Source organism: Homalodisca vitripennis, chromosome 7, assembly GCF_021130785.1.
Source record: "Homalodisca vitripennis isolate AUS2020 chromosome 7, UT_GWSS_2.1, whole genome shotgun sequence".
Classification (NCBI taxonomy): domain Eukaryota; kingdom Metazoa; phylum Arthropoda; class Insecta; order Hemiptera; family Cicadellidae; genus Homalodisca; species Homalodisca vitripennis.
The window spans coordinates 125916076-125929333 of record NC_060213.1 but is presented as its reverse complement, the minus strand read 5'-3'; the positions used below and the strand labels follow the sequence as shown (position 1 = coordinate 125929333).

Below are 13258 nucleotides of genomic sequence, written 5' to 3'. Positions count from 1 at the left end.
AATCTTATATGCATATAAGATGGTGGAACCAGGTGAAGGCTGATATGGAGAAGATGGGCGCTTCAGAGGAAGATGCAGAGGACCGTTCAAGATGGAGGAGCTTTGTTGGTGCGGCTAAATATCACCTCCGATATACATGGCCCTGGGAGTAAGAGTAAGTAAGTATATGCATATAATCTTATATACATATATATATATATATATATATATATATATGATTATAAAATGACCAACGATTATAAACGGTATGATTACAATACCGTAATCTATCAAAATTTATTTTTTTGTATATAAAATCATACATTAAATTTGTACAAGTGGCAATAGACTGATTTAATTTTCAACGAAGATTGAATTACAAAACGTACTTGCTCCGTTGGTACTCGAACCCGTATCTCTTACTCGCCAAACGAGATACGGCAAAATCAATTTACTCGTCAGAGACCAAATATTTGTAATTACAATGTGCTCTGCTACAAAATAAAACACAATCACAAGAATTGAGTGAATTTTTATCAAAGTGTAGGGAAAATTTGTAATAGTTCACAATCTGTAAAGTAATAAAACTTACTAATTACACTAATTATCCTGGAAAGTAGCATAACATTATAAAACAAACTCAACAGCAAATACGGTACTACAAGGATAATGGTCTATCATGTAAGAGTATTGGACACGTAAAGAATGTCTTATTTTACCAGATGAAGTTAGGGCTGAGATGCCCTCTCTAACATTCACTTAACCTGGGGACCAACGGCATAAAGGTGACTTCCAAACTACCGCCAATGACCGGGTTTGCAAGAACAGGAGCACTCAGGGGTCACCCAGCAGCCACACTCGACATTGCTTGACTAGGTTACTACAAGAGTGTATCGTACCCTCTACACTGTGCCATTGGCAATTAGGAAGACAAGTGAACAAAAACAACAATGAAGACAAACAGCTGTTGAATATCTTGGCACAGTGTGAACATAACTATACTGCATTGGAAATTATATGCTAAATGACAAGTATTGTATTTATATAATTATAAAAATACTAAGTACATTACAAAACGTATATCAGCCAAATTGTGGAAACCTAAGAAGTACTAGAAAAGTGACTGAATAATCTCTGCTCAGCCCTTCTTAGATTAATAAGTGCGAATGATAGATTGCCCGTTGACCCTAAAAGAGAAAAGGTCCAGTTTATGCAAAAGAGATATGCTTATGGTTAAATTTAACTGAACTATAAAAACACTCTGTAAAATTTCTGAATTGTCAGAATTGAATTAAAAATTGGATAAGGTTGTCAGTTGAGATCTAAAACTGTCATCAGTTAAACCCTAGTAGCAATTACAAGGGTGGAAAAACAATTTGATCCAAGCCTTGTCTAAGTCTGAATCAAAATTGTTTCTAACCAGATACAACCTTTCCATGATGGTTAAAAGTTTTTTACTACTGTGTAACGTACTGTTGTGGGGTTGCTTGAGCTTGTAGACCACCATGGCAGTCAGCAGCAGGACTGAGAATGGTAAGAAAATCCACAGTAGAAAGAAGAGAGCTTCATCTCCTACCCTTGATGTGATGTTTATCACCAGACTTGCAGCTTCCATCTCACTCTGTAAACAACACAGAGACACTATACTACCATTTTAGTTACCAACAACATTTTCAGCTTATCAATTATATTCCGGGAATTTCGAATGAAGCTTCGTTTCTGCATAAACAACACTGATTTTGATGTTGACGCATGTTACACTACACAATTTGTCTAATTAATTATTTATAGCTTTTAAGTATTATCTTGTACAATATTTTGTTTAAAATATTATTCACTAAATTATTATATTTTAAACACAATACAAAGGTTACAAAAGTACCGTAATCTTTAAAATAGGCTACATAATAAATGTATGAAACTATGCAAGATATTAAAAATTTTATTAATTAGCCTGCATTATTAATCCTAATAAAATTGAACATTCATGTAAGTACTTAATGGGTGGTTTAAAAGCTGCAAGCCCCAATCATTATATTAATTTCCCAAGTTAACTGGCTGAGCTTTAGCAAAGCTCGTGGAGCTGAACAATTTAATTTCTGCTTTCTGTCCGCACGATATCTCTGAAACAAAATGACCTATAAACTTGAAATTGTGTATGAAGCTTCATTTCTATATGAGGAACACTGAGTTCGATGATGGTATTTGTTACTCAAAGGGATTTGGCTGAGCGCCAGTGAATATTTTTACACTGGTCTTATGCGTAAGCATATTGGCAGCGAGAAAATAGCAGAATAAATAAATTTGAAAAAAGCTGAGTACAATCATATGAAATTTTAACATGTGACATATTAATGCGTAAGTCTATGTTAAAAGTCTGTTACAAGATTGGATTTCAGCGCACTCTTCCATTTATCCTCCTTATCTCACCGTAACGTTTATTATTTGAAAACTGCTATAAGGCCGAACTCAATGAACAAAAATTTGATTTGTCATGGAGTTATCATATTTTGAGAAAGATCATTGCAGTAGAATTTTAATTTTTCATGATACAATCAGATTTATACACTTTTCCTGGAAGTATATAACTGAAGTAAAATACTTTAGATTTTTCTTGTATATTATACCACAAAAAAGCCTAATTTAAGTATCTACTGCCTTCATAAATAACAAATGTAGAATAAAAATACAAATGGGTAATTCTAAGTAATATATGGGTCAACCTCGATTTTTCTCATATTACAATATAATGTTCCAATAGTCTATTAGAAAAGGAAATGACTAGAATTTCTTGCCGGAAAGCAGTTATAGGGAGCAGGCAACTCATATTACAATATAATGTTCCAATAGTCAATTAGAAAAGGAAATGACTAGAATTTCTTGCTGGAAAGCAGTTATAGGGAGCAGGCAACCGCGAGAATTACCTATTAGTGATCAGGGGCACTGACGTGATCTGGGCTTCAAATTTGGAACTACTCGAGTTAATTTTTTTTTTCTAAAAGAGCAAGCAGCGCGAAAGCGCTGCGCAGCGGGCAAGCATCGTGCGTGATCTTCGTCTATACTGAATTGATTCAGGCCAAAGGAATGACACAGATTCCTTTACAAGATTTTTACGGAGATTTTGTATTGGGCGGATTATATTGGTTTACTTTGCTTTCCAGCATGTAATTATGTGTTTAAAATTGTTTTACATACATTACCTACATTATACTGTAATATGTAATAACAATTTATCAGAAATTTTTAATAAAAAAAAGGATCACGCACGAAGCCTGCCCGCTGCGCAGCGCTTTGCGCTGCTTGCTCTTTTAGAAAAAAAATTAACTCGAGTAGTTCCAAATTTGAAGCCCAGATCACGTCAGTGCCCCTGATCACTAATAGGTAACTCTAAGCAATATATGACCGTCTGGCGGTTGCCTGCTCCCTATAACTGCTTTCCGGCAAGAAGTTCTAGTCATTTCCTTTTCTAATTGACTATTGGAACATTATATTGTAATATGAGAAAAATCGAGGTTGACCCATATATTGCTTAGAATTACCTACAAATGTTGTTTGTAGTCGTTTGGCTTAGAAATAAGAATTTTAAGCACTACCTGCTTTTATGTTACAGGCAGAGTACGATAAGCGGACCCGGTATTATATCTTATTAATCATTGATACTTTATATATGTGTTGTGTTTCAAGTTAATAGAAATAGTTTAAACAATTACTTAATGTTGTAAATACTAAGAGAACCATAACCATTAATAAAACGATAAAATTAAGTCCGGAGATAGGAAAAATTACATTTAAATAGTAGAAAAGAAAACGTAACAACAAAACAACATCTTGAAACTGAGAAACACACAGTAAATAATCTTTTAGTGTTATTTCGTATATCTTTTAAAGTTAACTATCGTTTTTATTTAAAAGAAGTTATTTGTAGAACAATTTTTTTAAGAATATAAAAATGTCTGTACAGTTGGTGGAGATGATTTAGTTATTGTTCAAATTAATTACTATTGGTTGATTATATTGATGGGAATAATAATTAAATATTGTTTGATAGTTTCGATATAAAAACCGGGTCTGCTTATCATACTCTACCCTATGTTACTATCAGAAATTGGAGACAAGACACTGATAATACAAAAACTTAAAATAACTCATATATATATAACTAATCTAAACCTAGTTAACATATCATTTACCGTTAACAAATAAAAGTATAAGCTTTATCACTGCGATGTTCTGGACAGTTGAAATCATTGCACTCATGAGAGATAATCTAATCTGCACCAACATTAATATATAGGATTTTTTACTTGCTCTTGCTAAACAACTAATCTCCATGCATAATCTACTCATATGATCAAAGCTTTCTAGGTATAGGCTAGCAGATATATATATTAATGTATTGTAAATGTGTATGTATATTAGTTTTAAATTATAACTTATCAGATACTGTGACTTAAAGGTTAGAAGTTTTTAATATTTCAAAATCACATATTTGAAATGGTATTAACCCCATTAACTTATAGATATAGTAACTTCTATACCAGTGACATTTTGCAAGGGTTTTTCTAAACTGTTATAAAATGTACGTGATTTGTGTAATAGTATATTTATTATATAAGTAACACAATCTTTGCCAAAGTATGTAGAATTTTAATATCAAACAGGAAAACAAATAGCATTTGTACAAACAAATTTCAATTAAAAACTAGTGGTTGCTGAGAAAATTTAGCACAAAACAAAGAATAATGAGTTGTCAGCAATGTACCAAAAAATCTATGTTCTACTAAATAAATTTAAATGTCTTAACTAAAAAAGCAAATAAAAAGCTGCAAGCAATGTACCAAAAAAATCTATGTTCTACTAAATAAATGTAATGTCTTACCTAAAAAAGCAAATAAAGTTTAATTTAAAATATAAACAAGTTTAGTAAATGATTTGTAGTATTCCTGTTGCTAAAATTTTATGCATATTCAATAATGTTTTCATATAGTATAGAATCTAAGCTTTATACACATATATAGACCTAATATGAAACAAAAATTTTCTTTGGTATGATACTTAGACATTTGGGTAGATCTTTACCATTCTTGCAACTTTGCTGCTGGTGCTAAGTATACAACTAATTTACAAGTTGTTAAAATCAAGTGATAAAGTTAATCAGAAATTTCAATGCCTATTTGGGATATTGTCTTAGTTCATTGGAAATACTTAGATATCATATTTTTCGGGGCTAAAGCCCCAACCCCAGTTTGATGGTTAAATACAAGCAAAGATGACACAACAAATCAAAATGCTGGCCATTACAGAGTGAACCTAGGCAACTCAAAATTAGTGGCTGGCCAGTAAGGGGGTTAATGAATTAGGTCTAGGCCCTATCTAAAACTTATCATCTTGAGCTATTTCTTTACATACTTGGCATAGAAAAATATACATACAGTACCAGCTTATTGTAATATCTTGGAAAGGATTCTTCAAGCAATAAATTAAAGCTCAAAGTGTTTTATATACGATTGAATATTGATAATTACCACACAATAGTCAAAACTTACAATTAAAATGAAGATAAATATTTGTTAATGTTTTTCCTCAGCTACATCTAAACCGTAACAACAGACGGATGCCCTGTTAGAAACAGGAAGCATTTGCTGCAAAGGGTTTCCAAAGACGACCAAATGGTAGTGACACATTTACTAATCCGTATAAAACCTGGAATGTAGAACATAGAGTATAAAAGAAAAAATAACTCTCATCACAAACTGATAAACAAATTTCAAATCAAAGCTTTGTTTCTTCACGTTGTTTATACAAAAAATTAATCATAAATGTATTATAATATAATGTTATTACAAGACAACTATTGTTTTATAAAGCGTAAAACTGAAAATTGAGCAAGAAGTCATAATAATATCCGATTATCTGACAAAGACCTTATAATTAATCAAAAAATTTAAAATGAAACGGAAGAAGTACAGTAAATATTGAACTTTGCGACAATCATTCGAATGAATCTATCATCCATTCCTGTTTTAATGGATTCTATGCACAGTTTTAGAGACATACGTTTTTAAATTTAGCGGAAACGTACGTTTCGCTGTATATCCATTTAAATGTGGGAAGAATAATCGTCAACATACTAGAAGAGTAGCTCTTTCGGTGTTATGCCCTTTAAATTACGATTACCACTGCATTGCCCATTCGATTATGTTTGGCCTCACAAATATCCCTATAATGCTGGCGATGGCGCATGCGCTGATTAAAAGGGCCTAAGCTCAACTGGTGAAACATAAAATTAAACCAATGGAAAACGATAATATGCCATTTTAGATCTGGACTGTCCGTGACTAGCGTATTATCACTCGGGATACGAGCTACGTTGGTTTAGAAGATGTTGGTTAGTTTACGCTTTGTTCGTGTGAAATGGCCTTCAGTTCGGAATGCGTCAGCATCTTACAGAGCTGCACCACACTCCGGTAACAGACGAGAAGTATCCTTCGAAATCAAACTATCAGGTAAAATATCGAAAATTCAGAGAGTCTGATTAATGTTTTCCGACCATCAGTACCTACAGTACTGCAGTAGCCTGTACGGTACGCTCTAAAGTATTTTCAGTTAGTATGAGGTTAAAACTCGTAGACTATACATGTTTAGATTTGAAAGTATAATTTTAAACTTAAACTAATTTTTTATTGAAATACGGACATAATTACTAAATGTAATTATCAGACAGAATTATCTGATGATTAACGTATTTGGTATTGGAATTTTAAAAATACTAACATAGAAAGAGCCATTCTTCCCGTATTTGAGCGATGGTACTTGCCTTAATTAAACCAATTTAACAGTGTGAAACAAAACACATTTCTCAAATTTCCAAAGAACCCATAAAAATACATTTAAATCGACTTACTTGGTAATATTAATATTAGTCGATACTGGAAACAATCGAAAGCGTTTATGGACAGGCAGCCGGTACATGAATAAAATTCCCACATAAAAATCTTTGGTCTTCAAGATCTGATGATGCAATTAATTAGTATATTAAGTTTAATCTGAAAATCGACTATAGTTTGATCAAATATTTTCAAACTTAACGTTTAAAATCAAGACTTGATTAAATAAAATTACAGAAAAAAATTTTTGTAAAATTAATTGTTGTATACATTTGTAAGATTTTTAAATTGTCAACTTTCCTTTTCTATACTGATATTGAAGGCCAAGTGAATTCTCGCTATGCTCGATCAATTATCACTGAGTCAATTATACAATATGACCGCAGATGTGCTTCATGTGTTCCGATTAGATTTAATAGTTATAAAGCGTACCAGACACATACCAATAAACTTTAGATATCCACATATATTTTTTATAGTATAAGGAAAACTCTATCAGTCATGGGCCATAAATGGCAATGGTTGCTTCTTTTCAACAGACAATCGTCTGCATTCGAAAAGTAAATGAATATTATTGTGCCAGACGAATTCGTTGCAAAATCCAATGACAAAACTCTTAAACCATCTGAATCTAAGAATTATCGAGATTCTTCTCTCAAATTTTAAGGATAGCTTTTAGAAATGTACACACAAGCATGAGCGTGTTTGTATATTATTGAAAAGCACCTACAACGTGATTTAGAGGCTGAGATTTGTACTCATCTTATTGTCTGTGGGGTGGAGAGTTGTTATAAAGTTAACCTCAATATATAATTTTCCTTGAGGGATGAATTACTTCACTTTAATAGTTTATATTATTACGTTTCTTTATTCCTAGACGGGTCGAGTTTGAAACTTATGTTGAAAAATGTAATGTAAGATAAACAGATTGAATTGAAAAGAATATACTCGAATTAAAGGTTATTTTACGGAATTTTGATTTACATCTAATGTATGTTGCTAATAAATAAACTAAATTTTTAAACTCGATTTTTAAACTAACTTTGCCAAGCACTAATGTTTTGGAAATTTGGATCATAGCTCGTAACAGCATAACAGTGCTACGCACATATTTTTATATACTTATGTTTGTGGATTCAGTCCTACGATCTTTAATACAGGGATTACCTAATGTCACCTGAAAATCGGATGTTTGTCACACGATATTACAGTGTTTATTTACTTGCATGATTTTGCAGAGGCAAGTACAATCGTGTTTTGTCTACTTATGTGCAAGGAATTAATTGTTAAAGGAATGCCCTTATATTAATAGTTTGTGGAGTTATTTAATCTTATATTAAGAATCATGTCATATTTTATTCGTATTTATTTCGTCCAGTTCAAATAATTTTTCTTTTTATGTACAGTAATTGCAAGAGAATAATTGTAGAAACTGCCAAGGGGTAGTAACAGTTAAAACATTACAACTAAGTGAAACAATCAACGTCATTTTAGACACTCTAATTTTGAAGATACTTATGCGTGTTTTATCTTAACCTTTCCACTGTTGAAAGACTCATCAAGTTCTCGCGGCATTTGACAGACAACTAATCAATTCAGCTGTAAACAAGAACACAGCCTTTACAACAGCTGCGGTCGCCAAGCGATAGGTTAGTTCCGTATCCTAGCAACCGATTGTTTCCTCGTTCCGTTGTCGTACTTCAGTCCACCAGTCGCTTGCCCCTGATTCAGCCGTTCCAACCGCTTGTGCTCAGCGATGTTGTGGGGCTACGGTCCCGCGGTGGACATCATACATGAGGTCAGTGACGTCAAGTATTTGATGGACAGAGATGAATTGAATGTTTTAATAATCGGCTCTTCAGACGGGCGGCATATACTACAAACAATAGCCAAGTATTATACTCATCCAAAGAAGAAGGTAAACTTTTACGTGGCGGAAGTCATGTTGGACATGATCGCGCGGACTATGCTGCTTATCCTGACGGCCCTAGAGCCTCCTGACAAGTTGGGACTTTTCGAGAAAACTCGGCTCTGGATGGAAATCTACGGCAACACCCTGACACGACCCGAACACCAGCAAGTATTTGGTGAAGAAGGCTCACCAGTTGGTACACATGGTGACGGACGAGGCCTATCTGTCTTTCCGCCTTCCTCTGGTCAGCATCGGTATGATGAAATACAAAGAGAGAGATAATATGGAGACGATCTTCCAGTTCTGGGCGAAGAACAGGTTCGAAAACGTGGTGAAGCTCTGGGACGGTCGGATCCGGCAAAGTCTAGGCACCAGGTACGACTCCAAGGAGGGTGTCTTCGATTGGGACTATTTCATGAGGCTCAAGGAGATCCCGGAGGGCTCCAGGATCAACCCGAGGTTAGTACGCTGAAAAGTATATCCAAACCAAATGTGGATTCAAGGACTAAATAGAATTGTTTTGTTTTTATCAAAGCATCAAAACCTGCTTTGATGGTCATTATAGCACCAACCAGTAAACCTTGGATGGAGACATATTTTGGGTAGATCTTAATACATAGTAATATGTTTTAATTTTTATATTCCAAAAATGAATTGAAATGTCAAACTAGTCTAAAGGGTACTCGCTATCGCATTTATTCATGACTATATTTCATTAATTTCGACACTACTAAACCTTACCTCTATTTTTATAATGCAAAGTTTTTTCTAAAATCTTTACTATCGATCATATCTTAAAAAAGGTAGAAGTCCGCTACACTACATGTCGTAAAAGGCTTAGCTGCATGCAAAGTTTCAAAATTTATAGCTTATGTAACTCCTGTGGACCGATAGATAGACAGAAATACATAAAAAAGAAGTTGACATGAAAATGATGCATCATGGAACTCATTCTTGTAGAAATCAAGTTTCGTGCAATATTTAAAGTCTACTTAATTAAATATGTCTCGACACCTTGCACATGGTACATTCAGATTGTATTTCAATTAATTAAATTTATATTAGTGTTTAAGTAATTGGCTATTGGCTGAGCTTTAGCGAAGCCTACCACTCGTGAGACTGGACAAATGTCATTTCTGTCCCCTTGTCCTCAATGCTAGCCAAATTCAATGGAGTGACATGCACCATCATTGAACTCAGTGTATATATATATATATATAAAACGTGTTATTATATGTTTTATATGTTATTATTATATGTTTATTATATGTTTGAGTACTTAAAATGACCAGTTTACCATGTTTTTCTTTTTTTTTTTTTTAGTTTTTTGAGAAGTGGGGTAAAGTTACCCAGGGGTTCGGGTAACTTAGCCCTACTTAGAAAAGTTAATGGTTTCTCATAGTAAAAAATAAACTAGGGCAAAGAAAACACCCTTGATTTGAGTATGAAGTGGCTGACACTAACAAGAGTTTTAATAAATACATTTTAGGAATATTTGTGAAAAATAAAAACATCGTTATAGGTTACAGATGTCTATATTAAACCTCATGAAAAGAGTATAAAAACGTGTTATTAAATAAAAAAAAATGGTATTAGTTAAGTCTATCAACTTCAAAAGTTAGTTGACATCAGATATAAGCTCGGGGACGCTGAACATGCCCCTGTTGTTTATTTTGTTTGGAGGATTTATTACTACCAACAATCTCTTCCCAAGAGTAAGTGATTGAGGTCCTTTTTTTCTGGCCATTTCCAATCCCCTTTTGGCGTCTTAAACATAGCACTCACTACCTGCAACCTTCTTCATTAAAACTGTCAATAATACCAGGATAATATTCATCTTGATAAATCACGACCACAAAGGTGTCCACTTCCTTTCTTATTGGTTAAATGGTTGGTTTGTTTGGGTTTCGTTTTCTTCATCCATCAATTGAAGTTGTTTTTATGGGGGGGGGGTGGGGGGGGGGGGGGGTGGGGGGGGGGGGGGGTGGGGGGGGGGGGGGGTGGGGGGGGGGGGGGGTGGGGGGGGGGGGGGGTGGGGGGGGGTCCACCCCAAATTCAGGCCAATGTACGCGTTTATTTCGAGGCTTTCAACAGACTTCTGAGAAGTGAGTGTAGGACGGTGTCGTCCGCGTACATGATGGCCCTACAATAAGGCTCCGTCACTGCAGGCAGGTCATTGGTGGACAGCACAAACAAGAGTGGGCCCAAGACCGAGCCCTGAGGAACCCCCCCTCACCATGGGCCGAGAGTCTGATCTGGATGTGGATCTGATGCCTTTGATGGATTGAGCTATTTCAACCACTTGGTTTCTGTTAGAAAGATAAGATCGAGACCAACACAGTGCCGTATCTCGGATACCAAGATGGTGTAATTTTGTCACAATCATGTCATGGCTTAAACAATCAAAGGCCTTGCTCATGTCAACAAAAATGCCCACAACACTATCTCCATTTTCTATGCCATCCACAATAAATTCAAACAAATCCACCAAGGCTGTGAGAGTGGACCTAACCTTTACAAAACCATGTTGTCTATCAGTGAGAAGATTGTTGATATTTAGGTGTTCAAGGATTCTAGATAGAACAATCCTCTCGAGGATCTTAGAGATAGTGGGGATTAATGAGATGGGCCTGTAATTCCCTATTTCATCTTTACTGCCTTCTTTGAGAAGAGGAAAAACTTTGGCGGTTTTTAGTTTTTGTGGAAACACACCCTGGGCCAACGACAGCTGGATGACATGAAGCAAGGGTGGTAGAAGTTCATGTTTGGCTGCTTTCAGTATTTTAACTGAGATTCCATCCACTCCCGTTGAAGATTTAGGCTTCAATGAATCTATTGTAATTGCAAGCTCTTCAATTGATACGGGTTTCAGGATATGTATAGTTTGTTCCACAGGGATTGTGTGAGTAGTTTCAGCTTGGTTATAAGAAGGGCTGCTATTATTTACTCTAATTGTTTCATCTGCTATTGTTGTAAAGTATCTGTTGAAGTGATTAGCTATGTCTGTAGCATTATTTACCACTCTTCCATTTACTTCAAGGTTTATGGCATTTACAGAAGACTCTTTGGACGATTTCCTCTCACCATTGATTATTTTCCAAACAGCTTTGCTTTTATTCATAGATCGGCTAATGACAGATGCGCTATTTTCTTTTCTTAGAGACCTAAGTTTTAAGTCGTAGGCTTTTTTTAGTCGAACAGCAGTCTGTTTATCATTGTCTGAGTTATTCAGGATGTACTTCCTTTGAGCCTCCAAAAATTCCTCTTTCAATAGCTTTGCTTCTTCGTCGTAGCATGCAGATATTTTGTAGTTGCGGTTTTGTCTAGACTTCTTCAGGGGGCAGTATATATCTAGATTAAAAGTTAGAGTGTGAATGAGAGACTCATATGCGCCATCTACATTGTCTGAACCAAAAACTCCAATCCAGTTCTCAGCTGCAAGATTTTGTTTTAGGTTGTGCAAATTTCCTGCATTGAGGTGACGACGAAGAGAAGATTCTGTTATTCGTTGTCTTGCTGGGAAAGTGAGGTGACAAAGCTGACAAGTGTGGTCTGAGATCGCCGTATGCATTATATCAACATTAATAAGATTTGTACTGACGTTTGTACATATGGCATCAATAGATGTTTGTGAAGATGCAGTAATCCTAGTTGCTGGGAGTTGAAGCCTCGTCAGGCTGTGTGAAGCCATAAGGTCGTTGAAAAGGGTTCTTTCAGGCAATGGCTGCAAGTTGTCGATATTGATGTCACCTATTAGAAGTACCTTGCCCTTGTCTGAAGATGGAAATGAGCCCAGTATATCTGACAGGAGCTCAAGTGCTCGAACGATAGTTTCTTGGCGTTTTATAGGAGGGTGATATACTCCTAGAATGTATAGAATTTCTTTGCCACTCAACTTGATGGATACTCCTGCTACCTCACATATCAATGGTAGACTTTTACATTCCACGTTTAAATTAGCAGTTTCGTTTTCTAGGGTACATTTTTTATATATTGCGACATCCCCCTTTGGCCGATTTCTTCTCCCGAAGGCAGAAATCAAACTATAGCCAAGTAATCTGGTGTTAGTGATTAGGTTGTCGCTTTGTCCATGTTCAGTAATCACAACAATGTCTGGTGATAAAGAATGCAGAAGATGATTGAATCTATCAATCTTATTGCCAATCCTATCAACATTTTGGTGTAGCACAGTTAGATTTTTTGACGTGTCCATCTTGAATTTATGAAAAGACGTCTTCTCTGAGTAAACTTCTCTCTGCTTTTCTTTAATGGGCTCTTCCATAAAAAAGAAGTCTCTTGGTGGCATGGTTCTTGAACTGGTGTATCTAATTCACCTGACGCAGTAGACTCAAATACAATGTCACCTGTTACTGAGCAAACACCTACGTGCTTGGTGTCAGACAAGTGCCCCGTAGCTGGTCTGTCTTTTATTTGGTTTCTTTTCAAGAATTGTTCAAAATTACTTTCATAAAAGGCTTCA

The 13258-nt window shown here is 35.1% G+C and overlaps 1 protein-coding gene across 1 annotated transcript in view; it reads right to left on the bottom strand.

Moving 5' to 3' along the window:
• Nucleotides 1-13258, bottom strand: part of LOC124366879 — a 68536-nt gene that overhangs the window by 18030 nt on the left and 37248 nt on the right. Inside the window, exons 6-7 of the mRNA XM_046823478.1 lie at nt 11015-12694; nt 1453-1600 (exon numbers count right to left, since the gene is read on the bottom strand). Coding sequence (XP_046679434.1) covers nt 1453-1600; nt 11015-12694 — 1828 coding nt within the window. The remainder of the gene's footprint in view (nt 1-1452; nt 1601-11014; nt 12695-13258) is intronic.